The 27,462-nt window shown below is 43.2% G+C and overlaps 1 protein-coding gene across 17 annotated transcripts in view; it reads left to right on the top strand.

Moving 5' to 3' along the window:
- Positions 1 to 27,462, top strand: part of LRP6 (LDL receptor related protein 6) — a 179,443-nt gene that overhangs the window by 33,433 nt on the left and 118,548 nt on the right. For 15 of the 17 annotated variants that reach the window (XM_084811353.1, XM_084811354.1, XM_084811355.1 and 12 more), the window contains 2 exons: positions 15,907 to 16,104; positions 25,665 to 25,861. In XM_084811353.1, the coding sequence (XP_084667479.1) occupies positions 15,907 to 16,104; positions 25,665 to 25,861 (395 nt within the window). The other 2 variants (XM_084811352.1, XM_084811356.1) reach the window with 2 other exon arrangements.

Raw genomic sequence — 27,462 nt, 5'->3', positions numbered from 1 at the left:
TTGACAATCGTTTGTTTATGATTGGCATTTGCATTCTAAAGTGGGGGTGCACAACTGATTAGCCCCGAGGGCTGCATCTGGGGCCAGGGCCTGCACGTGTGTGTGTGTACGCTCTTCCCCCCCCCATCACGTTTCCCTTTGCCCCTACTGTAAACTTCAAAAGCCAAATCAAAACACAGACCAGAGACTTCAATTCCAAGGCTCTTTAATCCACTTAATTCAGTGGGTCATTCAGATGCTAATTGTCAGTGACCCACAGTCTACCACAGAAATGCCGCCAGGGAGTTCAAAAGTTGCCCACCATTTGAGGAACAGATGAGCTTGCTATCCTAACTTAAGGGATGGGGGGGATCTCTATCTTGTGAGGAGTTGAAGCGCAGCTGTTCCCACAGGGCCAGTCGGGCAGATCGCCTAAGCTCTGCCCCTGCCATCTCTTTCAGCTCTCCATCTGTGCCTGGCGTCTGAGAATTCAGGCTCTACCAGCCCCACCTCTCCCTGTTCGCTATCTCTCACAGGGGTGTGTGAAGAGGGGCTCTCTCCATCCAGCTGTGCTTTTGAAGCCTGAGGAGTTTGCCTATCCGTCTCTGTCCAGGCCTGGGAAACGTCCTCCCCCACATTTTGCGGTTCCTCCTCAGACTCTGAGCTACTCTGCCAGCCCAGTGGCAACCCTGACATCCCCCATATTGCAAACATACACACTCCACTCCCCTCCATGCACATCTGCCGCTGTGCACAGAGATGGGGAGGCTTAAACGTCCCTTCCCTGCCCATTGAGATCTAGGGTTTGTTGAGAGCCTTCCCAGCCTCCAGTGAGATTGCTATTTCCCCACCGCTGGTAGCAGCGGAGAAACACCTTATTTGCAGGTGAGGTTATTGGGTCTCCCAAGGAACTCCAGTGACATCACTTTCCCAGGGCAGCTAAAGCAGCACCAAGACAACGTTGTTGTCCCCCTACAGTCGAGCTGATTGGCTAGGCTGCGGGGGAAAGTGGGCAGGGTCGCTATGGTTCTGTGGGCTTGCTATGGGTTGTTCACCCCATTTTAAAGTAAGTTGTAAAAAGGGCAGCACCAAAGGCAAGGCTTCAATCCCAAGAGTGAAATGAGTATGAGGATATTTTATTATAAAAAAGTACAACTGATACACATTTTGAGCTTGCATGTTCTTTAGGAAAGCTATAGAAATAACGCAATTTTTCAGTTGCAATCCAGAGTGCTTAAGCACAAAGGCTCTCATGCAGTTTGTTATTTCGGCAAAGTCCCAATGAAGCAAGTTAGTCCTGAAGATTTCATGGAGTGTCTTCACTGTTTTGTGATTTCGCCCTCACCTCCACCCCGGGCCAAGGCTTTGTGATCAGTTGGTGAAGCCCTGTTCCAGGTACTGGCTTTCCTGGATGTTAGATTGTCATCAGCTGGGAGCAAAGCTTTTCTATAGTGGTTCTGGAATCATGGAAATCTTCCCCCATCAGATCCAGCTATCTAACTTGCTTGTCTCATTTTGGAGACTGCTAAAAACTTTTTTCTAGTTTTGGGAGAAATTTGTCTGCTGATATTTTTAAAAATGATTTTAACTTGAAACTTTTAATGTAAACTACTTTGAAGAATGCTTTTGTTGAAAGCTGGAATATAAAAGCTGTACATTGCTTTCAGTGGAACTTACAACTATCTTGAGGTGGATTTGGAGCCAAAACGTTCAGAGTCAGGCCACATCTTGGCATTTTATCCAAATGTGAAATAAAATAAATGTAATTTTAAAAGTATTTCATTTGTTTCACATTTGGATAAAATGCCAAGATGTGGCCTAACTCTGAATGTTTTGGCTCCCATTTATAAGACTGGATTATATATTATAACCAGTTATAAAGCATACGAGATATTGGAAGTAGGAATTGTTCAGCAAATACGACAATCAGAAAAACTCATATTCTGACTTATACAAGCAGTTTTATTTTTACCAGCTCAAAGACCACTCCAGTAGGAGAGAGAGAATATATATTTACTAAAGCCCTATGTTAGCTTTTATGTATAAATAGGGATGTATGGATTTTGTTAAATCAATTCTGTCTGTGTTTCACGGATTGTCAGGCGTCTTTCATTTCATCATCCTCTCATCAATAGAATCAGATTTTCTTTTTTCCAGAATTTCATTCTACTTGTGCTAAATAGTTAATGCAGTTAAGTGCTAATGGACATTAACTAATGGAGGTTAGCACATTTGTGCAAGTGCAATTATTTTGCATATTTTGTCAAATATTGGGAGTGCAGTGCATTCATAAATGTGAAACACAAGAGTATTATGTTTATGGGGCACACAAATTCCTGTTCCATGTAACCAATCGAAAGTTGACGGTGACAAACTTTGTTTTAACTCAGAAAATGTGAGAGTTTGGTAATGACTTAAGTCCTAATGAGTCTGGATCCAATATCTTATCTTTCCTGAATATATAGAATTAATTTAAAATCCTTGTTACAATATTAATTCTGCTGTTCTATAACTAATATAATTCTATATTAGTTCTATAACTAATATAATTCTGCTGTGATTTTCAATGGAAATTGTACATAGGGTGTGTGTAGTTGCCTCTTGACAATGGAACAGGGTAGGAAGCTGGAATTGGTAATCTGGTTCTGATTTAAACAAGTTTTCTTGCCTCTGACGTTCCCTTTTGAAGTTGAAACGAATGGCGTTCTTAGTTGGAGGCTTTGACAGGACTGGCTGCTTAATATGTGTCTTGTTAGTGTGTGTGTGCGTGCAGGGGGAGAGAATGCACAAACTTATTTGCGTGTATTTGATTCTCTTTTATTACTTTTTTCCTCCAGATGTCTTGTAAAATCTTCCAGATCACTTCACTTAGCCACTATTGAAAGCCACGTGTTACTTTAAGAAATGTTGCGCTATTAGTGAGCATACATATGGCTGAGGTACATACATGTTGTTGCTCTAGAGCAGAAGTAAGCCATAGATGTTTTGGACTACAACTCTCATATGCCCCAGGCAGCATGACCAATGGTCAGGGATTTATAGGAGTTGTAGTCCAAAACATCTGGAGGCCACCAGGTTGCCCACTCCTGCTCTATAATTTAAACCTAAGAATTTTGGTGGCTTCTCATCTCTTATTGGCCTATCTTCTCATCTTTCTTTTCACTGTCTCATGCATACATTGTTTCTCTGTGTGTATACTTGCTTTCCCTTCTTGCAGTCATTCTTGCCGTCATTCCAACTTGGCACAATAAAAAATCAGGATATATGTTTAAATAGAAGATAATCTATAGCACATGTATCTTCCTGATAACGTTCCATCGCACAAATACCATTCAAATTGACAGCTTGGTTTATGCATTGGAGGCTTTTCCTGATTGGCTGGTGTTAGAAGAAATTATTGTCTTGCAGATATGTGATTCTCCCATCAAGTGGAGGCCAGCCCGTATGGGAGGGCCCTGCCACTGGGTCTGGGAAGGCAGTCTCCAAGTCGAACTTCTGGAGGAGGTGGGGCCTCCCCATGCACCCCAATTCAACTTCCTGCCTCATGGTGGGAGGCAGCGTTCTCCAAGGCTCTCGTGCGCAAGACCAACTACAAAAGAAGACAGAAGACAGGAGCGACGTGCAGTCGTGACGTGGGGAAGGTGACTGCTCCTCTGGCATACAGAGGGTCGGCTCGTGGAGGGGTGATGGAAACAGACTTCCCCCCCGGGGGGGCTTCTCATTCACCACCACACAGGCGCTGGGGAAGCCTCAATGCTCCAGCTCCTCCTGCACAAGAGCGAAGGGAACCCACAGCCGCTGTTCTGAGGCAGGTGCCGCGATCTGCCCCCTCCCTGCCAGCAGCCACATGGATGCAGTGGAGAGAGGCCTGCCCGGACAGTGGAGCCTACAAGGGTCAGCGGTGGCTTCCATTGCTGCTGCCCCCCCGAAAAGGAACAGGAGTGGACTGGAGAGGGCGAGTCCAAGCGGCGACAGGGACCCTTTCCTGCCCCCCCCACCTAGCCACAAACTACCCAAGTCTCCCACCCCTTTCAGGAGCCTTAGAAAGGGTGGGAATGGAGGACTCCAGGCCCCCGCACTCCCTTTCATGGGAGCCCCTGGAGGAAAGTGCAGAGGGCCTGGAGCCCGGCCCTGAGGGCCAACCCCCGCCACAGCTCTGAGAGGGGGGAAGGTCCATGCTACATCTCCTTGAGGAGGCCATTCACCAGATCAGACGCAAGGCCTCACCCCAAGAGGGAACTGGGCGCAGGGAGCGCTCCCATAGGAGCACATCCAGGGAAAGTGCCCGACCTGGGTGGCGCACCTGCTCGCACTCTTCCAGCATCAGCTCCATGAGCAACCGGCGCAGCAGATCACACTCCAAATGGGGGCGCAGCCGCACCTCCTCCCCCCTGCACCCACTCTGGGAAAAGCAGACGGAGGGGGAGGAGGAGTGAGGTCTCGGGTAAATCCCAATCCACCTAGATGGGGATACTACCAGATAATATCCATAAATCCACTTAACTGGGCACACATTGCAAACTCTGGAAGCAAATGATCGAGCGAAGGTGCCATTGTTAACTTGCAAGGAGGAGAAAGGCATGTGTGGCTGGGCTTCTGCCTGCACCTGAGCCAGGAGTCCTGGTCGCGCACCCTGTGCAGCGTCGAACAAGCATGATGGTCCCTGCTCCTTGGCCAACTGGCAGCTTGGCCAGCTGGGCTGTTAACCCTTCCTGCTGTCCTTCAGCAGGGTGGCAGCTGAGGGGAAAGCACACACTTCCTTCTCGGCTCCATTCTGTCAAGGGTTCCTTGGCAGCCTCTCTCAGTCTAATCCAGTAGCCAAGTCCAGACACAGACAAAGGGATTCTTTTCAAAGCTTTATTCCTCTTTTACAACTTAACAACTCTATTGTTAGCAACTAGATATGAGCAGCAGAGTACCTATGCCCTAAGTTGGAACAATTGGTCCCCGTTTGAAAGGGAATCACTGGCAGACCCTGAACTTATGGGCTAGGGAGAGTCCCTCCCCTTTTCCCTTGGATCCTCTGGGCGCAACTGTTGTTTGCGCGCCAACCGGACACTACGCCTCCTTTCTGCGCCCTCCATTTGGCACCGCTCCCTGCGTCGGCGTTGCCCATTCAGCAAGTCTTCTTCCCGCGTTCTCTCACTCCTGGGACTGCTATCTATGCCAGGAATGCCGGTGGGAGGAATCTCTGCCAGCTGTTGGCCCTGGGAAGGATGAGCATGCTCCTTTCCCAGGAGCGGCTGCTCTTCCTCAGAATCAGAACTACTCTGGGATTCTGTGGGCTCAGTGTCCACCCTGACACATTCTGTCCAAGGAGAGTGGGAAGGGTTGATCTTCCCACTCTCCTTCGGCAGGATGGCAGCTGTTCTGGTGCCAGGGCTGAGCAACCAGCTGCGCCTTCCTTTGCCATGCCTGGCACAGACTGGCGCAGTTGCTCTCGGTGGCCGTGGCAGACATGGGATAGGACTAGAACCCAGAGACAAATACCATGGAGCTTCCCTCTCGGCTCCTGTCCCATCCTGCTGCCCCCGTGACTGCTATCACTGCACACAGTGGCACTTTCTTGGGGCAGTGGGAAGCTGCTCAATTCAGACTGCGTGCCCCACTTTGGAGACCACTGGTCAATGCCCCATAGAGTTTCACAATAATGCATTTGAAGGGGTGAAGGAAGCCTAAGAATTGTATTAGATGGATTATCTCCCTCCCCGCTCCCTGCACACACCACTTCGCAGTATATATTTTGCCATAAGTTTAATGAAACGTATTTTTCCCTAATAGAGCAAACTACAAGTAGCCCCATTAGCTTATCATATATTATTTTTATTCCCTTTTTGCTACTTGACAACAGTTTTCACTCCCAAGTAGGTAGGTAAGTATTCTTTGACCTCATCCATATTTAGTATTGGGCTACTGGTTTTTAACTGCTTAGATACAGAATTTTGTTGTTAGTCTGTTAACAATGGTTGACAATTTAGTCCAAACAGCATCTCTTTAAAGTTATTTTCAGCAAAGAGTCAGAACACTTTTTTTTCTTAACATTTCAGGATGGGTGAAATTTGTTGATAATGTTTTTGTTTTGCTCCTTTGCTGGCAATTACTTTAAAGAAAGAGATGCTTTTGTGTGAAATAATCTTGAAGCTGTAGGTACCAATTCTTCCCCTTTATATTGTAAAGAAATTGAATATCTTTTTAAAGAAATGGAAATCACTGGAATAGTTGTCTGTTCTTAATCTAAAACTTTCTTATACCAGAGAGATACCTTGCTCAGTTTACTACATTCCATTTTAGGCAATACTCTCTGTAATTCTTTGTTCACTATCAGGGTGGATTGATTTAAAGCAAGTTTGCCACTCCTAGTTCCCCATATATTACTTAAACAATGGTGCAAATCACTGAACATGTTAATTTACAACTCTATGGTATGTTACAACAACCCCAAAGAGGGTCTCTCTTATGCCCAGAAGCCATGACAGTTTTTTTGCAGCAAAAGTGGGGGGGAATGTAGGCACCTAGAAGCTGTGTCTCTGCTATATGTCTTATATTTTACTCTGTAGTTCACTCCACTGTTTCTTTCTGCTCTGCCTCTTGACAGTCCTTTCCTATATTGTGTCTCTGTCCTGTCTAACTCATCTGCCTTGCTTGGCCCAGCTTCACCACCACATAAGCACAGAACAACAATGCTCTTAACCAGTCTGTGTCTTTGCACATGCACTTTAGTCAGAGGAACATAGGAAGCTGCTTTACACTGAGTCAGTCCACTGGTCTGTGTAGCCCAGTATAGTCAACACTGACCTGCAGTGATTCTCCAGAGTTTCAGGCAGGATTCTTTCCTAGGCCTACCTAGTGATACTGGGAATGGAACCTGAGTCCTTCTGAGTGCAAAACATGTACCATTGAACTATGGCAAACCCCAAAGTGTTTAGAAAGCACGAGCTGGTAGGTGGCCTGGAAAGAGCCATTTTTATGCCCATGTTTTAATTTTACCTTTGCTTTTGTTTTTCCAGTTTCAGTGGAAGGCCCATCTAAATTTCTCCTGCTTACAACTTTAGTATTGCAATGGCATGACAGTTGCAGGCATCAGACCTGCCAAATTTACTTATTTACAACATTTTAACCCAGCGCTTTAGCCAAAAACGGTGCCCAGAGCAGCTTGCAAAGATTAATAATAAGAGAGTTCCTGCCATCAGGCTTACCATCTCAGAGACACGCCACAAAAGGAAAAGGGATCGGAAGGGAGGTGGGGGGAAAGCAAAACTCAGATCTCAAAATTTCAGATAGATTGCCTTAAAAATGGAGACCTTTTGTCCAATTAAACAAAAAAAGGTCTCCACAGTTGTGTTTCATCTTGGCTTTTCTTTCGCCATCATTTTACATTACAACAAATATGGTGGGTGCATTCATTTTTAAAATGAGTCCACTCAATTGGCCTATGACAGGTAGATGATCATGGCAGAGCCTCGCAATCCAGGAGCATGCACAATTGAAACTTGCTGAATTCTGGGCTTCATAGGGTGCAGATATCCCCTTGACTCTGACCATATGTAAAGATTGAAGCCCAATGAAGCCCTTGGCTCCCCCCCCCCTTTTCCTTCTTGGTGCAAGGTGACAGATCAATACTATTAATGCAGTTTCTGGTTCTTCTGAAGAAATGATGTTGACCCCCTACTCATTCCTCCTTGCAGCTCATTTTCACCTGATCTGTTTCAGTGAGTTCTCTGGGGCCGGAGCCTTTCTTTATTCATGAAACCTGGTAGTCAGTGAACATACCTCAGTGTTATATAAAACTGAAACTGATAAATACCATAACTAAAGATCTTAATGCTGCAAAAAGTTTTGGGAACATGCCGCCTCATTTTACTTCATCTTGGTGCCTTGTTACGTCCTTGCATTCATTTAGTGATTAGATGGGTTAATGAATATTTGGAGGAGAAGAGGACTGCAGTATGAGAAAATGATTGGTGTGGAATTCTTTGAATTTGTTTGTCTTGAATCACACAACATGCTCGTCACTTGACGACTTACGATTTTGTGAGTGGCAACTGAACATGTGAACTGCCTTAGCTGGCAACTATTAGGTTTCAAATGATATGACAACTCTGTGGTTTCTAATGTGTGATGGTTCATTTACATGGGCAAACCAACAACAAACCTCAACTTGGTATGTTTGGATTGGTCTGTTTCCAGTTTGTGTCAGTTCTCATGTCATTCATAAGTCTGTTCCTCCCATTTCTGCATTTATTTATTTATTTATTTATTGCATTTATATCCCGCCTTTTTTTCCTCTTGCAAGGAACACAAGGCGGCTTACATTAATCTCCTCTCCGTTTTATCCTCACAACAACAACCCTGTGAGGTAGGTTGGGCTGAGAGTCTGTGACTGGCCCAAAGTCACCCAGTGAGCTTCCATGGCCAAGTGGGGATTAGAACCCGGATCTCCCGGCTCCCAGTCCGCCACTCTCACCTCTACGCTACACTGGCTCTCCTGTTTCTACAACAATTTGCATTTTTTTAAAGAACACAATAAATTATTATTTTTTGTATGCATCCCAAACTAAAACATGCATTTTTAAGTCTGTTTTGGTATGTTTTTTAAACCGAAAACGATCGCAGAACTCTGTGAAGTGTGGAAACTGAAGGGTAACTACATACTCAGCTGTGTATTAGCCCGGAAAGTACAAATCAGGTCAGGTTGCTTAAAAAAGCAGACTGAAGAAAATAATTGAGCATCTCTAGATGCAGTAAAGGAGTACTGAATGTGCATATGTGAATTAGCCCCATGTGTGATGTGCATGTCCATTTAATGTTTGGTATTGTTATGGACACATGAGCCTGAATTAGTGCCAGAACTATATTCTGAACCCACAAATGTATCAGTTTTTAAAAATGAAGATGAAAGTAGCAGATTGAGGTGTGAAGATTTTATGCCTCACCATTTGAGGGTATGCTCTCTGCCTATATAAGAGGGTCAGACCTCTCTGTTTGGCAGTTTCCACCAATGGGTAACCATTATTCCTTTTCTTTGTCAGACTTTTTGGTGATGGTGGTAAATGTTAGTATGTGGCCATAAGATGCACAAAGCAAAATTTCCTTTTCAGATGCTGTTACTTTGGCTGTTGGACATGATTTTTTTTAACCTTACAACAATGATTCTACTTGGACTCGTCCTCTGAACTTAATGGGTCTAGCTACAAAATTCATGCCCTACCCTTATAATTGATTTAGGGCCCAATCCTATCAATTTCATTCCCCCTGCTTGTAAGCCTCCAAACTCAGAGGCTTACGAGCATCCAATGCAAAGTGGGAGGAATGGCAGAGGCAATTATCACCTCTGCTGCTCCTCCAACTCTGCATTTTAACTAGACGGGGTTTTTTGCCCATCTAGCTGGGTGCATTGGAGGGGGAGGGGAGGAGGCTGGAGAGGCTTTGGGATAGCTCGTATCCCAGCCTGGCCAGTCCCCTGCCTGCCCACCAGAATGCACCATCTACCAGCAGCCTGCGCAGTTCTCTCTATGCTAGGGCGGGGTAGGTGGGGGGAATCATGGATTCCCATCTCTGTGGGCAAAGCGCTGTCTCTGCCATCGGATCCAGGAATCCAAAGTATCCTATGGCCTCCCAGACGCTGTCTAGGGGCCATAGGATTGTTTCCTTAGGGAATTAAAGAGAACAACAGATTCCCATGATTGCACTGTTTTTGCTTTGAATCTTGACCCATGAAATGTTTGGCTGTGGTTTCAGCTGAACATTGTGAGGTACTTGGATTAACTCTTATGTTGACTACTGCAACCTTCTCCTCTTGTTTCACCTTGGTCCCCTTATTCATACCTAGTATTCAGCTGCCAAAATCATGATCTCTTATCATGTGATCCTTAAATCCCTGCTCTGGCTTCTTGCTTACTCCCATATTCAGCACAATCTCCTTGTCCTTACCTTCAAAATGCTCTTTAACCTTGCCCTCCACTCCTTATTTCTCTGTTCTTGTATCCTGATACATCCCTTGTTGTGACCTTCTCATTCAGCTTCACCACCTTCAGCTAAGCAAAGGTCTCATATTCCCTCAAAAGATTCCACACTTTCTCCCTTGCTGCACTTTATGCGTGGAGCTGCCTCCCAGGACATCTGTGTGATGCCACCTCTTTTACTTCCTTCAAATCCTTCCTCAAACCCTGACTTTTCAATGAATCCTTTGACCCAGTACCCTATTCCTGTGACCTACTGCAACTAAGGTTATATATATTGTAGGGGTGAGGGAAGGTACATGAAATTAGGACATAGGCTGAGCAAAATAGATAAGAGCAAAGGTTATAAATCCCACCAAAGGAATCTGCTATGATAGTGGCTATAGATGAAGAGTTGAGACAAACATCAACATAAGTCGAAAACAACCATCAGTATGTTCTAAAGTGGCATAAACAGAAGTAAGGGACAGTTGAAAAGCAGAAAAGGGAAGTAAGGGAAAGATGATTTGTAAGCAAGCTATGCAAAACAGTATAAAGATGTGTCATCCTGTAATGAGGTGGGAGTAAAAGTATAAAGAAAGCTAAAGTAACCAATCACACAACATATCATGTTCAATTGTAATGCTGTAAAAGCAAAGAGAGAATACTGGGTAGGATCGCTCCCAGTCACCTCTGCTAGCAGAAAGTCATAAATACCTAGTAATGTCTGTTCTTCCAAGCTCGTAAGTTGCATCCTATTCTAAACTTTGTTAACTAGTAACATGGTACCATCATCTTTCGATAATTGTCCTAAATACATTTACTTCTTAATACATGTTTTAAAATACAACACAAATATATGTGTATCCACTGACAAAGTAAATGTGTTACTGCAGTCCAAGGGTGAATCACAAGCTATGAAGTTCATCCCCCTGTAGTTGTTAGGATTGAAGGGATTGAAATGGTGGCAAAGGAGAACAAAGATCCTTTACTCTTGCCTCAGTGCCCATCTCTTCCTATCCTTTTCTCTTGCTTGTCTTTATTAACATCTTCTCCTCATTCACCTTCTTCTTTATAGCTTTCTCTCTCGAACCACCAGGCTGGCACACAGAAACACACTCTCCTCCTTGAAACAGGGGGGCCAGGCCTGCCTCCCCCTCGAAGGTCCTTGAAACATCCCAGCCTGGGAAGCTAATAAAAGAGAGCTTGTAGCATTCCTGTTTAGGAGTGAAATCTTCCCAGTTCAGGGGTGAGAGAAGCTGCCCCTCTGTGAGAAAAGGGTGAGGTAACCAGAGATATGCAGGACCTTCTAGTTCCCCACCCAAGACTAAGCTGCATTGTATCAGAGGCATGGGAAAGAAGTCCTCCTCGTGAGGAGGGTCCTATTCATAAGAAGCTCTTCACTTAAGAGGAGCCCTCTTCAGCAAGCAGACATTCCTTTGCCAGGGATTGATGTCAGACCAGTCAGGGATTGATGTCAGACCATTCTGACAACAGAATGAAATTTAATAGGGATAAAGGCCAAGTTCTGCACCTAGGAAAAAGAAATCAAATGCACGGTTACAAGATGGGTGATACTTGGCTCAACAGTACTACAAGCAAGAAGGATCTTGGAATTGTTGTCGATCACAAGCTGAATATGAGCCAACCATGTGATGTGGCTGCAAAAAAGGCAAATGCTATTTTGGGCTACATTAATAGAAGCACAGCTTCCAAATCATGTGAAGGACTAGTTCCCCTCTACTCAGCACTGGTTAGGCCTCATCTGGAGTACTGTGTCCAGTTCTGGGCAACACACTTTAAGAAGGATGCAGACAAACTGGAGAGGGTTCAGAGGAGGGCAACGAAGATGATCAGGGGCCTCGAAACAAAGCCCTATGAAGGGAGACTGAAAGAACTGGGCATGTTTAGCCTTGAGAAGAGAAGATTGAGGGGACATTTGATAGCGCTCTTCAAGTACTTGAAAGGTTGTCCCAGAGAAGAAGGCCAGGATCTCTTCTCAATCATCCCAGAGTGTAGGACACAGAATAATGGGCTCAAGTTACAGGAAGCCAGATTCCGGCTGAACATCAAGAGAAACGTCTCCTGAATACGACAGTGGAACCAATTACCTTGGGAGGTGGTGGGCTCTCCCACACTGGAGGCATTCAAGATGAGGCTGGCCAGTCACCTGTCAGGGATGCTGTGACTTGGATTCCTGCATTGAGCAGGGGGTTGGACTGGATGGTCTTACAGGCCCCTTGCAACCCTACTATTCTATGCCTGGCCTGTGTCCTAGCCTGAATCTTAAGGCACCAGTATTCTCAGGGCCCAGGTGGTTGCCCAGCATCCCCCTCTGCCTCAGAAGCTGAGGTCTGTTCCTCTTGAGGAGGCAGATCTGCAGGCATCACCGCTGAGGGCCCAGGACCATCTTGGGTAGTGCTGGGGTCCTCTGAGTCAATTTATTCCTTGGGGATATCTGGCTCCGAAGATTCAAGCTGTTCCTCTGATGAGGAATCCCCCAGGGGAGTCATGATGTTCAGTGAGCTTCATGGGCAAATGGGGACTAGAACCTTGGTCTCACAAGTCCCAGTCCAACACTCTAACCACTACATCACACTGGCTCTGACGGTTTCCCAGTGGCTCTTTCTGTTGGCGCTGAGGGTTCCTCAGTGACTCTTTCTGAGATGGGAGATGCCAGAAACATATGGGTTTTTTTCACTGTTGTGAACTCTTAGTGTACCAGTTTCTGCAGCAGGGTGGGGATGGACACCAGATCTCTGGGAGATGCATTTTTCCATTCTTGGACAGCGACTGCTGCTCTGTGCTTTCCTCCCAGTTCCCTTCTTCACAAACAGCCAACGTGAGCGACAAAGTGGACTGCATCCTGGTGACCTGTTGGTGGCCACAGAAGCCCTAATTCGCTGCTCTCCTCATATCATTAAGTCCAGACCTTCTGTCCAATGATAGGGGACAGGTGTGTCACATAGAAATGCACTCTCTAAAGCTGACAGCATGTCAGTTCTGTCCAATCCATCATCATCTACCAGAGGTGTTAGAGGCATTGGAGGCAGATCACAAGCTGTCCATTTGAAAGTCCTAACTCATCAAATTTGTGGCTCATTGTGGCTTTGACCCATTGAGCTATACAAGATGTCTTGTAGTTTCTACTTTCACTAACATCTAAAGGCCTTGCTGTTTCCTCCATAAAGGTTTACCTAGCAGCTATTTCTGCATTTCACTCTCCTGTTGAAGCTTCTTCTGTGTTCTTGCACTCCATGCTTAAGCGAATTAATCCTCCAACTGCCAGGCCAGTGCTGATCTGGAGTCTTTTTTGATGGTCCTGGGAGTCTTGATGTCTAAGCCCTCCAAACTCCTGGCAGCATGATCTCCTAGATTACTTGCCTGGAAAGTTGTGTTTGGGTGGCCATCGAGTTGGCTGTGCGAGCAAACTCCATGCTTTGGGAATAGATCCACCTTACTTGGCAACACACAGGGACAAGGTAGTCCATTGTCCGGATAGGTTCTTTCTACCTAAGGAGACCTGTGTTCCATCTTAACCCTGACATCACCGCCTTGTGTTCTTCCTGAGCCCATCTTCACCTCTGAACACTTTCAAACATTCCCTTGACATTAGTAGGAAGGAGCACTTTGTTTCTCCCTAGCATTTGTCCAAATTGGTAACCTCACTGAAATAGTAATGCTACAAGATTGCCAAACTTCTGGTCCCACAGATGGTGTGAGGCCATTCTACCAGGTTGGTGGCTTCCTTGGTGGTATTTTTCAAGAACTCTTCTGTACTTCTTCTATACCTCCACTTGGTCCCACCCCTTCACCTTTGCACACCATTAGGAGTTGGACGGCCACACTAGGTTGGATGCTGTGTTTGGTCAGGGAGTACTTTCCTCGCTGATATCTTGAGCTACCTGCCCCTCCTCCAGATAATTTAGCTTGGCAATCAGCCATGTGTGTGGTGCACAAAGACCATGAGGGACAGGTTGCTTACCTGTAACTGTAGTTCTTCGAGTGGTTATCCGTGCATTCACATAATCCATCCTCTGTTCCAACTGCTGGTGCTCTTTGCCTGTTTTCCTTCCTGCTTTGGTCTCTACCTGGCTGCTGCATCAGTCAATGCAAACTGAGAAGGAAGAGCGGGTATCACATCCTTTGCGCATGCATACACAAAGAGCGAGTGGGTTTCCCACCAAAAGCAATCTCAGCTTTAGAACATTACAGGCAAGTCTATGCTCAGGCATAGAACTCATATTTGTAAATGCACAGATGAGCACTCGAAGAACTACAGTTACAGGTGAGCAACCCATGCTTTCTTTTTTTTAAGATATAAGTGGAACTGAAAACTTCCCTGAATTTCAAATTTTAGGCAGTATAATAAAAGTTCTGACAATTTGTATAAATAGTTGCTGCTTACTCCTCAGACTTAAGATATTTCATATTTTAACATGGAATAATACCTCACATTTTAATTCTTATGAATAAAGTTGTATAACTGAACATAGAATACATATGAGCGCTGTACTGAAATGACACTTTCAATACATCCTTTACTACTTTATGGTGGGTTTTCACCACAGGATACTGTGTCATTTAGAGGTATATGATACATTTATGTTCTTGCACTTAGATTTGTTTATGGAGCACTTTGCTTCACAGTGATACCTTACACTGGTCTGGAATTGCCTCATAATTTCGTGACTCTGTTTGCCCCCTGTGAAAGTGGGGAGTCGAATTTCTATTGCTTTTGGGGAGTGGGAATGTTTGGTGAAATTTTTAGGGATTGGAGGGGTTAAACTTTTTAAAAAAACACACGTTGACTGCTTGTAGTGGTGAGAGGGTCTCCTCTCTCTAGTCTGCCAGCAGGCTACACTTCCTGGAATGTCCATGGGAGGGAATGATGCTCTTTCCACGGCTAATACCATCAACATTCTCTTAGGTTTTGGAATCCACTAAGCCCTTCTTGGGCTGTGTGTTGGTTTTAAGGCATTTCTTGTTCTTTTAATTTTAAGGCCATGTTTGTTTGTTTGGGGAGGGGTAGGTTTTTAGAGGGAAGAAAGGAAAAACAACACCTTTTTGCTTTCTCACCCTCCTGAAATGTCCTCCACTGTTATGTATAGTGCTAGACCATGGCTGCCAGTCTGAAGCTGAGCGCGTTATTGCTATATAGTGGCAGTGGTGGTAGGGCGGTCCTAGGAGGCAGGTTTCTCCCTTCTCAAAACCTACATATAATATAGAGAGCAACATTTTTAGCCTCAGGATAGGCATATGCAGAATGTGCAATCCCCACTTTCAGGAATACAATAAACTGTCAGGGGTTAAGCTGTACAATCTGCCCCTCAACATTTCTCCTCTCTCTCTCCCCCCCCCCTTCCATCTGAGACTTTTAACATCCCATGTTTTTAAATAGCCCTCAATATTCCATGGATACTGGAAGTTACTGAGCATAGGTGCTTGTTGGGCCATTTCTTTTTCTTAAAATGTACAAATATAATCTGTATTCTTCCTAAGTCACTTGTGTATACAACAACCACTACCTTAATTTTGGGTGGTCCTATTTTACTTCCAAATTGTTAGGCATGGGACCACCCAAATGGTATTTGAGGAGATGGATGATAGAGCCTTTTTAGCAGTAGCACTAGTTTTATGGTACTCCTTGCCTAGTTACATCCAATAGGTTATTGAAAAACTTGGTTTTGAAGTCTAGTTTTAATGTGTTGCCATTGTTTTCATGATATTCTTATTAATTGTACCACAGTTGTATGTTGAATGCATTTTTATTATTGTATTAATGTAAGCCAGTTTGACTACTATTTGGCAGAAAAGCAGCATAAAATCTTAATAATACTACCTAGAATATAGCCCAGAAGGAGAGAGAATTCACTTAAATAACACTGAAGTAGTTATGTCTTCCTTTTGATTGGAAAATGCTCCTGATGGGTATGGGAAGAACTGTTTATAATATGTGTTTTCCCCCTTCCATTTCTTAAAATCGTAGGTTCATGTATTGGACAGACTGGGGAGAAGTGCCCAAGATAGAACGTGCTGGGATGGATGGATGGAGCCGCTCAGTTATAATCAACGCGGACATTTATTGGCCAAATGGATTGACCTTAGATTATGAAGAGCAGAAGCTCTATTGGGCAGATGCTAAACTGAACTTCATTCACAGATCAAATCTGGATGGTACACATCGGTAAGACTTACGTTTGGCATTAAAAAAAAATGTTTTTTTCCTAAATAAATAAAAGAGTGCATTACAAGGAGATGAACTAATTAGAGCCCTTGACTGCTGTGTATATTTCATTAAATTTCAGATGTTTGAGTTTAGCAGGATAATTTTGTTTTTACCTGCAGAAGGATATCAAACAGCTATTTGCTGGGAATCCCAAAGGGAAACTTCTTAACTTGTTTTATTCAGAAATGAGACTACTTTAATCTTCACGAAATGCAGTTCTTCAGAGACTCCCCTACAACCTGGGATTTGACTGCAGTGCTATAGTAATGATGTTACCTTTTTAGAAGCGTGTTTGAATCCTTTACTTTGTCTTGAAAAATTTCCGTGTGTGTGAGCACAGTCAGTCTCTGTCTCTCTCCTTCTCCCTCTCCCCCTCTCTCTCAGAGACAGAGAGAAACGTATTAAATGCACAGAACAGAGAAACGTATTAAATACATAAAACAGATAGTAGTGTAAGCTTGGAGGCAGGAGTGCCCTGACTAAACTGGGTTTCTTTAATGTGCTAGATTCCAAAGAGCTTGGGAATCCTTAATGGAACTTTGACAGTTTTCCTTTGAATAGTAGATCCCTGTGCCATAACACACAGATTTTGATGTTCCCTTTAGTTTGAAAGGGTTATTGCCATGCAGAACTGTGTTGGTGGGGACAGGGCTGTTGTTCAGGAAAGAGAAGGTCAAAGCCACAGCTCTGCACATTTTGGCCTGCTGTGGTAGCCAGCCAAACCTTGTGCCTGCCACCAAACTCTGCACCTCCCTGATGTTGTTCTGTGATTTGGAAGCACTTGAAAAACATTGTGATCACCCCCCTCTCCCTTTTTCGAATCCCTTGTGTGATGGAAGGGGATAATCCCCACCTTTCTTGCCAGATTAAGGCTGCAATGCCATACGCACTGATTTGTGAGTAAGCCCCACTTTACTCATTAGGACTTCTCCTCCGACATACATAGGATTGCAGTGTAAAAGGTATGCTGGCCACTGGGAAGTAATTGTATATGTATACTCCTATCCCAAGCAGTCTGAGCGTAGAGATAGTGATATTGTTGTGTTTGGTTTTACTATGTTTAATATTTTATTTTATGTCTGTATTTAATGTATATGTCATATTGAATGCTTTTGAAGATGGGTGGGGTGTAAATGATGGTAATGAATAATACGTGTAGGATAATTACAGAAACACCTAGGAAAAGGCATTTAAAACATTTATTTTATCATTTATTTAATGTGCACTGAAGTATTTTATTTATTTATTTCATTTCTATACCACCTGATAGCTGAAGCTCTAGTCGAAATAGAGAAATAATTGCCAGTATTAAAATGCCCTCACATCCTATACTTTTCAGTTATTGACAGTGTTGATTAATGGGAGAACAAAGAAATGCCTCACTTAACAAACTGTAATATTGTCCTCTTTCTGATGAGAGAAGAGCTGTGAAATACACCTGAGTAATGAGTTCCCTTGAAAGCAGCCCTCATCTAAACGGAAAACTGACCACATGCAGGACATGAAGCGATACACTACTACAATACAAATTGCAGGCTAAGGGTGGCTTCTCTTGTAATTACAGAAGAACTGCAGTTTGCATACCTGTGGTTTGTTCAGTTTATTTTTGACAGCTGATCTTTCTTTTTGAATTGTAAGTGAGTTTGCAGTCTAGATATATTTGAGCTATAGAACATTATTGTGCGTGTTAACTTGTCATTTTTAAAAAGTGAGCTCAGAAACACCACTAAATTCATGGATGAATAGTACAGTCCATCACATGTATTACGGACAGCCAATTTCTGTATTCTCGGTGGCCTCTCTAGACAGTGGCCCGGCTGGAAATATGTGGACTGATTTACTGTATTTATGGTTGAGGTTTGGAGAACTTTAGGGGTGGTATATGAATACCACCATAGTTTCCCATAGTTATCTGTGCATTTTTAATAGTTACGTTGTTCTAAGTTTTCCTTGAGCTCTTCTCCTCCGGAAAGATGTGTGTGCGTGTATGCGCGTGTATGCGCAGCATTAATCACACTCAGTAACTGACAGAACATCCCATTACCTGCCTCAGGCTTACTTCGTATTGGCACGAGGCAAAATTAATCAATGCTTTTAACAGGGAAACAAGCAGGGGTGGGGGTGGGGGGAAGAATCTTCCAATCATTGAATAACTCTGCCCAAGTTGCTTTGTTTTAGATACTGGGTTCAAAATATGATTAAAATATAATGACAGTACTGTGGGGAATGTTATCTTAGGATTTCATTTGAAACAAGAATGAGTAAAAGAAATATTTCTAGATCACAGGTTGGGCAACTTTTGGCCCTGCAGATATTTTGGCCTTCAGGCCTCACCATTGCCTTCTTTGGTTTTCATGTCCTCCTCGGAATTCTGCTGACTCCAATGTATCTTAAATACTCTTTGTCCCAAGTCTTTGCACAATGTGGAAAAACATGTCCTTTGACTATGTGTCCTGTTTCTTTTGGACATTGCCTTTCCCTTAGAAGCCTGGATTGTTACTTACATAGCTTCACTTGTTGGCAACATTCCTGAATTATATGACCATTGCGTCAGGTTTTGGGCTTACCTTGGAAGTTCCTCTTTCCAAGGTTTTTCCTAAACTCAGTTAGTTAACTGTATGTTGTTCACATTCCGCAGTCCGCTGTGTAATCCCACATTCAGCATTGCACATATGTATACCTGTCTTTACACATTTTCCTTCTGGTAACTTTGCATGTTTCTCCTGATAACTTTCCTCCATTCAAACCACAGGAACCCATTCATTCAAAGGGAAGCATTATATGATTTTACATGACATTCTCCTTGGTGACACCCAAATGCTCTCCTGGTGTCTTCATTATTATTTTTAGGCACCTGGCAAAGTCCATTCTGTCCTCTTGGGTTTTTACAGTGGCATCTGAGTTGGCCTTTTAGACATATATGATCCCTCTGGTTTGTTTTATTGAATTTTGATGCTGCCTGGTTTTGTTACATTTTTAGTATTAGGATATTTTCTTAAGTTTTTCCATCGTGAACCACCTTGAAACATCTGTAAATAAGGTGACATATAAATATTAATACAAATAAATGATTCAATCTTATACATTTTGGGGATATGCTAAAAAGCTTGGCTATAGAGTTGCCTGGTCTTATGAAATTCAGGCCCTGAGATGTGAGCAGTGGAGCCTGGAATCTAAACTGGTTTTCTGATAAAACTAAGCAGTGTTTTCTGATAGGGATGGGGGATGGCGCTTGGCGAGTCAGGGGACGGTTCTTGCTGTGCGTCCTGTCTCAGAGGTAGAATCTGGTTGACATGGTAGGGAGTGAATAGCAAAAGTTTTAAAACCAGATAGAAAATATCTGGTCCCCATGAAACTGGCCCCTCATTCTGAGACTTTGCTTTTGCCCCTGGAAACCCTTAGAAGAAGCTTAGAACCCTGAAACTTAAGGTCAGACACTGAGGCTTGGCTAATCCTACTTCACTACCATCTCAGTAATGCTACATAAGCTCTAGTCATCAGGCCACTAGCATAGTCATAACAATATTTAGCATTTATATAGTGTGTTACAGTGTTCAAAGCGCTTCATATACATTAGCTCAGCAATCCTGTAAGACAGGTCAGTGTTGTTGTGAATGGGCGAGTGTGCTGGTGCACGCTGCTTGATTGCTCCCACTGTGTGTGGAAGCAGCTAAACAACCCAGGGATGCTCCATCCCTGGGTTGTTTGCTGTGATGTGCGAAGCAGGAACCCATTGGAGGAGAGACAAGCCAGAGTTCCTGGTTCACACATCACAGCAGGGATGGACCATCCCTGGGTTGTTCAGCTACTCCCACATATAGCGGGATCAGTTGGGCAGCATGTACCAGTGCCTCATTCCCAGCAACCCAGCATTTAAAAAATACCCGGGTTGTTGTGACATGCAAACTGGGCCACTCTATTGTACATGGATTGGCTGAGTCTGAGAGAAGTGTGGTTACCCTAAGATTACAAGTGAGATGTGAAATCATGGTGCATAGCTTACATTTATCTGGTACACTGTACCACCAAAGTAGACAGTTGTAGTGTGATAAAGGGAATGGCTTCTACATTGAAGCAACACCTGGAAGGCCAATACTATAAAGAGATTCATTTTGATTGTAGATATCTTCTGGGCTGTATGCAGCTTGGAGATGTGGGTTTCACCTGAGTCATGATGCTGGAATTTCTGGCATTGCTTGTCTTTGTAATAAGTTCTGCATGGAGATGAGATATGTCACTTCTGTTTACAGAATGAATAGGGGGTCCAAATAGACTTGCCAAATGGCAGCAAAAGTTGTTACATCCATATACTGGAAACTGGTGGCTAGTAAGGGGTGGAAATTTCCTTTTTTAACTCATTATATTAAAAAAAAAGGCATGATCTCACACTTTCATTCATCTCAGTTGTTGTAAGGTTGGGTGTTATTTGACTAGACACTATATTTAAATGGAATAAAAGGCTCTGGCCCTGTCCTCAGGCTTATTTATTTATGTATTTATTTATTGTCCAAGAGATTAGAAACACAAAAGGAAGGAAAAGGAGGGAGATCATTTTGAGAATGCCAGATGAGGCAGAAGAAGGACATTTTTAACCGGCATTGAAAGCCAGTGACACCTAGGCTGCTCTTGCCCTTGGCTGGCATTCTTGCTATGGGACCAGAAGGGTGCAACCTCCCAGTAGCCCTTAGGTCTCTGGCTGGTGATGACTGAGTCCAGAACATTCTCACCATGCTTTTATACCCACAGGGCAGCATATATATGCAGCAGAGTTCTTTCTGGGAGGGAAGCAATTTTTCTGCAGCTGTTGGTCCTGTGTCTAGGACTGATATTCCTCTTACATTTGTAATTATATGCTGGTGTAATATAAGCAGTGGTATAAAAATGCTTGGAAAACTTCAGAGCCAGCTTAGGGAGACCAAGGGATAGAACTCACCAGTGAGAAGAGGGGATCCTATTTAGTATTTCACTAGTCTCCTTGTAAGAGTATGGAAGGAAGAGAAAATGCTTAGTACCTGTAATGTTTATAAGTCCATTTTATGTTTCCTGTTAGTTCTATCATGCCAGAATCTGGAGCAGTTCCAATCCAGGTTTTATTTGTGACTCATTCTCTCCACAGTTTATATCTGGTAGGCAGATATGACAGATTCTTGTTGGACTCAGTTGAAATTCTCTCTTTTTCTAAAGTTATTTAATAAAACCAGACTTGCCTTGAATGCTTCTCTGCATTATCCTGGGTCCATGAAGAATTGTACACTACCCCCTCTGCCTCATGGTGCAAGTCACCAGGCCCAATATTTTATATATCAGTGGTTAGTGGGTTTCTTTCACCACTGCAAATAATAGTAACACCATTTATCTTGGCACAGACGGTAAGCTAAATTGCTAGTCAATCACAAAGACTGGGATATGATGGAATATTTTCTGTGGGGGAAAGGAAAGCAAAGTCTTGGCATTCATACACATGTCATCATTAATACCAATGGCCTGGTTCACATGTAACCATTAACTATAGGTTAAACAATCTATAGATGGTTGGGACCACATGGCAGCAAGCAAGCATACTGCTTTCTGCCTGCTTGCCACTTGCATTTTGCATCAGCGTCCATAAAACAACCCAAGAATGCCCCGTTCCTGGGTTGTTTGATGCGATGTGAAAACCTGGAACTCTGGGTTGTTTGTCCCTGAACAACCCAGAGCTCCGATTTGCACACTGCATCAAACAACACAGGAACAGAGGTTGTTCATGACCCTAGTTTGCATGTAACAACAACCCATCAGTTTAAAAACCTGTGAGTTGTCTGGGATGTGTGAGTTGTCTACAGTGCGCTGACCTTTTCTGCTTTACAGCACAACCCACGATTGGCTTGTTTGTAGGTTGTGCAGAATGATGTGCAAACCCAGACCACTGGGTTGTTTAGGGGCTAAACCCAGCAGTTAATCCAGCAACAAACCATGGGTTAGCCACTGGGTTTTTTAGCCTCTAAACAACCCAGAAGCCCAAAAGTGGAAGAGGCAGGCGTGTTGCATGCAGTGCACCTGTGCCCCCCTGACAACCTATCAGTTTTTAAAACGATGGGTTGTCATTACTTGTGAACAACCCCTATTAAAGCTGATGCAAAGGGGAAGTGGTGAGCAGGCAGGAGGAAATGCATTTGCTCACTCCATTGCGGCCCTGCCAATTCATGTGTTAACCCTTGAAGTAGCATTACATGTGAATCAGGTTGCTGTCATGCTGGGTAATGTTTAGGACCACGGAGTTGAAGTTATCTGTAAAAAAACAGAAAGGGAGAGTGTTTATTATTTTCTGAACCATAATTTGTTTTATTTTTGTTCCACCCCCTCCTCCAAGAACCTCAGGGTACTGTATACGGTTAGTCATGGAGGGATACTAACATGTTTATTCAGAAACCAGTATTTTCCCCACAAATCATAGGGCTGAGGGGGAAATAGCTAAAAGTATTGCAAAAAGCTAAGGGAGAAATACCTTCTCTCTTTTCTTCAAGTTTTTCTTCCTTATCGAAGTAAACAGTTGCATTTTGTTAGAGTTATTCAACAAGACTGAATTCCAGAACTAGGTTTGCCTGCTAAGGAAGGACCATGAATTAATTTTCTCCTCGTTTTAGCCTGCAGCAACAGCCCTAATTAATAAGTTATCACATTGCTGGCTGAAGGGAAATGCACTTACACAGTCTCCTAGGAAGAATTTTGATTAATGAAATGGGCGGGTTTTTGGAGGCCATTGTAACAGGGGGGTGGGGTAAGGGAATGTTACTTAAGCAACTGTCAGACACATAGATGTCTTGCAGTCTCTTTTCTTTTGCCATATTTGCACTCAAGCAATTGTGATTAGTGTTCAGGAATAAAACCATGTCTTTGAAAAGTTTTAAATTTAAAGCCTGTTCCTGTTGGAGATACAGTGATGATAACGCTAGAGATTTACACACGATTTACAAGTGATTTATATATCAGTTTATAAAACAATATTGGAGGATTGTCAGTGGACGATACCAGTAGGTAAGGGGACCATTTAAATAAATCCCTTGGTGTATTTATTGGGATTTACAAAAGGTCTTTAGGAGCAACAGGAGTTAATGCTAGTCTTATTATAACTCTTAAAATAGAGGTGGCATATGAATGGAAGAGTGTAGAGGGTACTCTGATGTGGTTAAAACAAATTTGGTGTTTTATCAATGTACACATTTATGGCACAATCCTATATCCACTTATCTCTGAGTAAGATCTATGGAACTCAGTGAAACTTCCATGTAAACATGCATAAGGATAGGGCTATTCATAAAGTACAGGGAAGGAAGGGATAATTTTAACCACATTATTTTATTCTCTGTACTGTAATATAAAATATCAAAACATGTCTGCTGAATTTTTCTATTTTTATCTTCTCTTCTGCAGTGCACAGTTGGTATGACACCCCCCCGCCCTTTGAATGTGCTTGTATATTGTATATGTAGCTGGAATTGGTATGGTGAGCTGAGAGATTTTGTCATGATTAGGAGTTGTAGAGTTGAGAAGGTCTATTTAGAAAGAGATGTAATATTGGGCTGCATGGAGGTTAATATTGGATGGTTTCTGCAAGGAAATATTGTTTTGCATATTCTTTGTAAAAACATAAAGCATTGAAAGTGTAGCCTTGGGATTTTAGTTACAAATTGTAAGTTAGCTGAGCCATTGGGATTTTTCTTAGCAATTGCTTTATATTGTAATTAATATTTTTCCAGCATATTATTGCAAACATAAAGACTTTTTATAGTAAAACAATGTAGGAAATAGTATTTTTTGTAATAGACTATTACAAAAATAGTATTTTTACCATTTGCCTCTCCAGATTTGGACAAAGCTCTGTGGTTGGAAGAATGTGTGTAGTTTTTTTTAAATCAAAGCGTTAGATACTGGTCCATCAATTTCATTCTCCTAGTTGCTGTGGTGAGTGGAGCCCCCTTCCAAATCCCCCTCACTTAGTATTGCTTATGGGAGGCAGTGGGGCAGTCAGGAGAGTTCCATTACCAGTGGTGAACTGCTGGATGCAGTTGCACACACATCCATTCCCTATGTATAAGCACAGAAATTGGGTTTGTTTGTTTATTTGTTTATTTATTTTACTTATTTATTTATTAAATTTATTGACCGCCCATCTGGCCACTCTGGGTGATGTACAACAATAAAACAGTTCATATAATAAAATTCAACATTAAAACCATCACATTTCTAAAATTACCCTAGCCCTCCCCAAATGCCTGCCTGAACAACCACATTTTTAATGTGTGGTGGAAGCTCATTAAAGAGGGGGCATGGCGGAGTTCCCTAGGGAGGGAGTTCCACAGAGTGGGGGCCACCACAGAGAAGGCCCTCTCCCTTGTCCTCAGCAGCCTAGCTGACCTGGCTGATGGGACAGAGAGAAGGCCATCCGAGGCTGATCTTGTTGAGCGGCCTATCTGGTGTTGCTGGAGGCGCTCCTTGAGATAGGCTGGGCCGGAACCATATAGGGGTTTAAAGGTCAAAACCAACACCTTGAATTTGGTCCGGAAAACAACTGGCAGCCAGTGCAGCTCCTTCAGCTTTTAGGCAGTTCACACATAATGGCAATTGTGGGTTAATTAACCCACAATTTGCTGTGCATGAGGGGGAATGAGTGAGCATGCTGCCTCCTACACACTCCTCACTTCTGCTTTTAATCAACAGCCTAAAATCAGCCAGGTCATAGGTTGTTGATTGTGACATGCAGTTCCAGAGTGCTGGGTTGTTTAGAGGCTAAACAAGCCAGCGGTTAGTCCAACAACAAACCATGGGTTAATGGCTGAGTCGTTTAGCCCTAAACAGCCCAGTGCTCTGGGTTTACATGTCATGCCATGAATAGAAGAGAAACATCTCAGGATGCTGAAACAAAGATTTTATTTGCAAAAAAGCCTATTTGTATTTTAAGGCCTTCAGGGGGCTGTAAAATAATACAAGACAGCACATTACTAAAAAAGCATAGAATTTTTAGCATTAAGAAACATATAGAACATTGCACACTGTAAATAGGCCTGTGCATACTTACGGATAAAAATGTCTGCAGAAATTCTTACAATAAATATCTACTAAAATTCACTGGCAGCTCATAAAAGTGTTCTGAAGGTTGTAGTTTATATTCTATCTGTTAGAGAAGGGGTTTTTTTAGAAGTTTTTGCAGGTGTTCCGAAGATACATTAATTAGCTCAAGACCCCTGTGGACAGGACTGTGTTAGAGAGGAAAGGGGATGTCTGAAAACTACGTTGCTGTTGCAGAAGTGGTAGAACTCCAGTTCCTCATTTAGTCCCTGAGGGGATAAAGTGTTTAATCTTAAGATCCATTCCATTTCCTTTCTCAGCAGGATCTTATCTTTGATATTAGGCCTTTCCAGTGCTCAAAATCTAAAGTCTGTTGCAAGATGTTTATGTTCAGTGAAATGGCCAGCTAAAGTGGCAGCTATTTTTTGTGCTTGTAGATGAAACACACATATTCATTTGCTTTCCATTTCTAGGCAAGCTGTAATTAAAGGATCTCTTCCACATCCTTTTGCTCTGACATTATTTGGGGATACGCTGTACTGGACTGACTGGACCACTCGCTCTGTCTTGGCCTGCAACAAATATACTGGGGAGAATCTACGAGAAATTCATTCCAACATCTTTTCTCCCATGGATATCCATGTGTTCAGCCAACTGCGGCAGCCCAATGGTGAGTTCTCTTTGTTTTTCCCTTTGCTCACTCCAAGTTGGGACTGGGTTGTAGAGGTCCCCATTTGCTTTTCATAGTGTAAGGGAACATTTTAGTTGCTTTCCTTGGGAAAATTTACAAAGCAATTAATTAGAATTATATTCCAAGATATATTGACTTATTTCAGATATCACACTAAGCCTGGTTAAGGAACATACCCTGTAACTCAGTATTAGCTATGATTTGGTATGATGTCTGAAATGACAAACAGTAGTTTGCTATGGGCCAGCAAACATACAATGGGTTGACTGGGTTTCTGGGCCATGGTTAGTACCAATTATGCTTTGGATTAACACAGGGCGGCATACGGATACAATCAATTTAGACAGTATAAAAGAATAAATAATTTAAACAGCTAAAAACTTGTTAAACAATTAAGCAGGCTAATACCAATTTAAAATCTAAAACAATAAGACAGTTAAAACAGTGTGCTACTTTAGGGAAATCATTTGAGCCCTCAAAGGCTTTAATAAAAAGCCATGTTTTAACTTGGCGCCAAAATGAAACCAGTGTCTGCGTCAATCAGGCCTGCGTCAGTTGGACATTCCGCAACCAGGGTGCTTCAGCAGAAAAAGCCTTCTCTCACATCCCACCATAGTGTATGTCTCGCACTGGTGGGATTCAGAGGAAGGCTCCTCCAGCATCCTCCATCTCAGTCCTTTTGTTGTTGTTCAGTCGTTCAGTCGTGTCCGACTCTTCGTGACCCCATGGACCATAGCACGCCAGGCCTTCCTGTCCTGCGCTCTCTCCCGGAGCGTGCTCAAGTTCATATTCATTGCATCCGTGATGCTATCTAGCCATCTCATCCTCTGCCGTCCCCTTCTCCTTTTGCCTTCAGTCTTTCCCAGCATCAGGGTCTTTTCCAGAGAGTTTTCTCTTCGCATTAGGTGGCCAAAATATTGGAGCTTCAGCTTCATTATCTGTCCTTCCAATGAGCACTCAGGGTTGATTTCCTTTAGGATGGACTGATTTGACCTCCTTGCAGTCCAGGGGACTCGTAAGAGTCTTCTCCAGCACCACAGTTCGAAAGCATCAATTCTTCGGCGCTCAGCCTTCCTTATAGTCCAGCTCTCACAGCCATACGTTACTACTGGGAAAACCATAGCTTTGATTAGACGGACCTTTGTCGGCAAGGTGATGTCTCTGCTTCTTACTATGCTGTCTAGGTTGGCCATAGCTTTCCTCCCAAGGAGCAAGCGTCTTTTAATTTCATGGCTACAGTCACCGTCTGCGGTGATCTTGGAGCCCAAGAAAGTAAAATCTGTCACTGCTTCCATTTCTTCCCCTTCTATATGCCAGGAAGTGATGGGGCCAGATGCCATGATCTTAGTTTTGTTAATGTTGAGTTTCAAACCAGCTTTTGCACTCTCCTCTTTCACCCTCAACAAGAGGCTCTTGAGATCCTCTTCGCTTTCTGCCATTAGGGTGGTATCGTCTGCGTATCGGAGGTTGTTGATAATTCTCCCAGCAATCTTAATTCCGACCTCTGATTCATCCAACCCGGCATTTCTCATGATGTACTCTGCATATAAGTTAAATAAGCAGGGTGACAATATGCAGCC

This window comes from Heloderma suspectum, chromosome 7 (genome assembly GCF_057233095.1).
Source record: "Heloderma suspectum isolate Gila_16-S chromosome 7, 16-S_ref, whole genome shotgun sequence".
Classification (NCBI taxonomy): Eukaryota; Metazoa; Chordata; class Lepidosauria; order Squamata; family Helodermatidae; genus Heloderma; species Heloderma suspectum.
The sequence above is the reverse complement of the archived record's forward strand: the minus strand, read 5'-3'. Positions and strand labels throughout refer to the sequence as shown.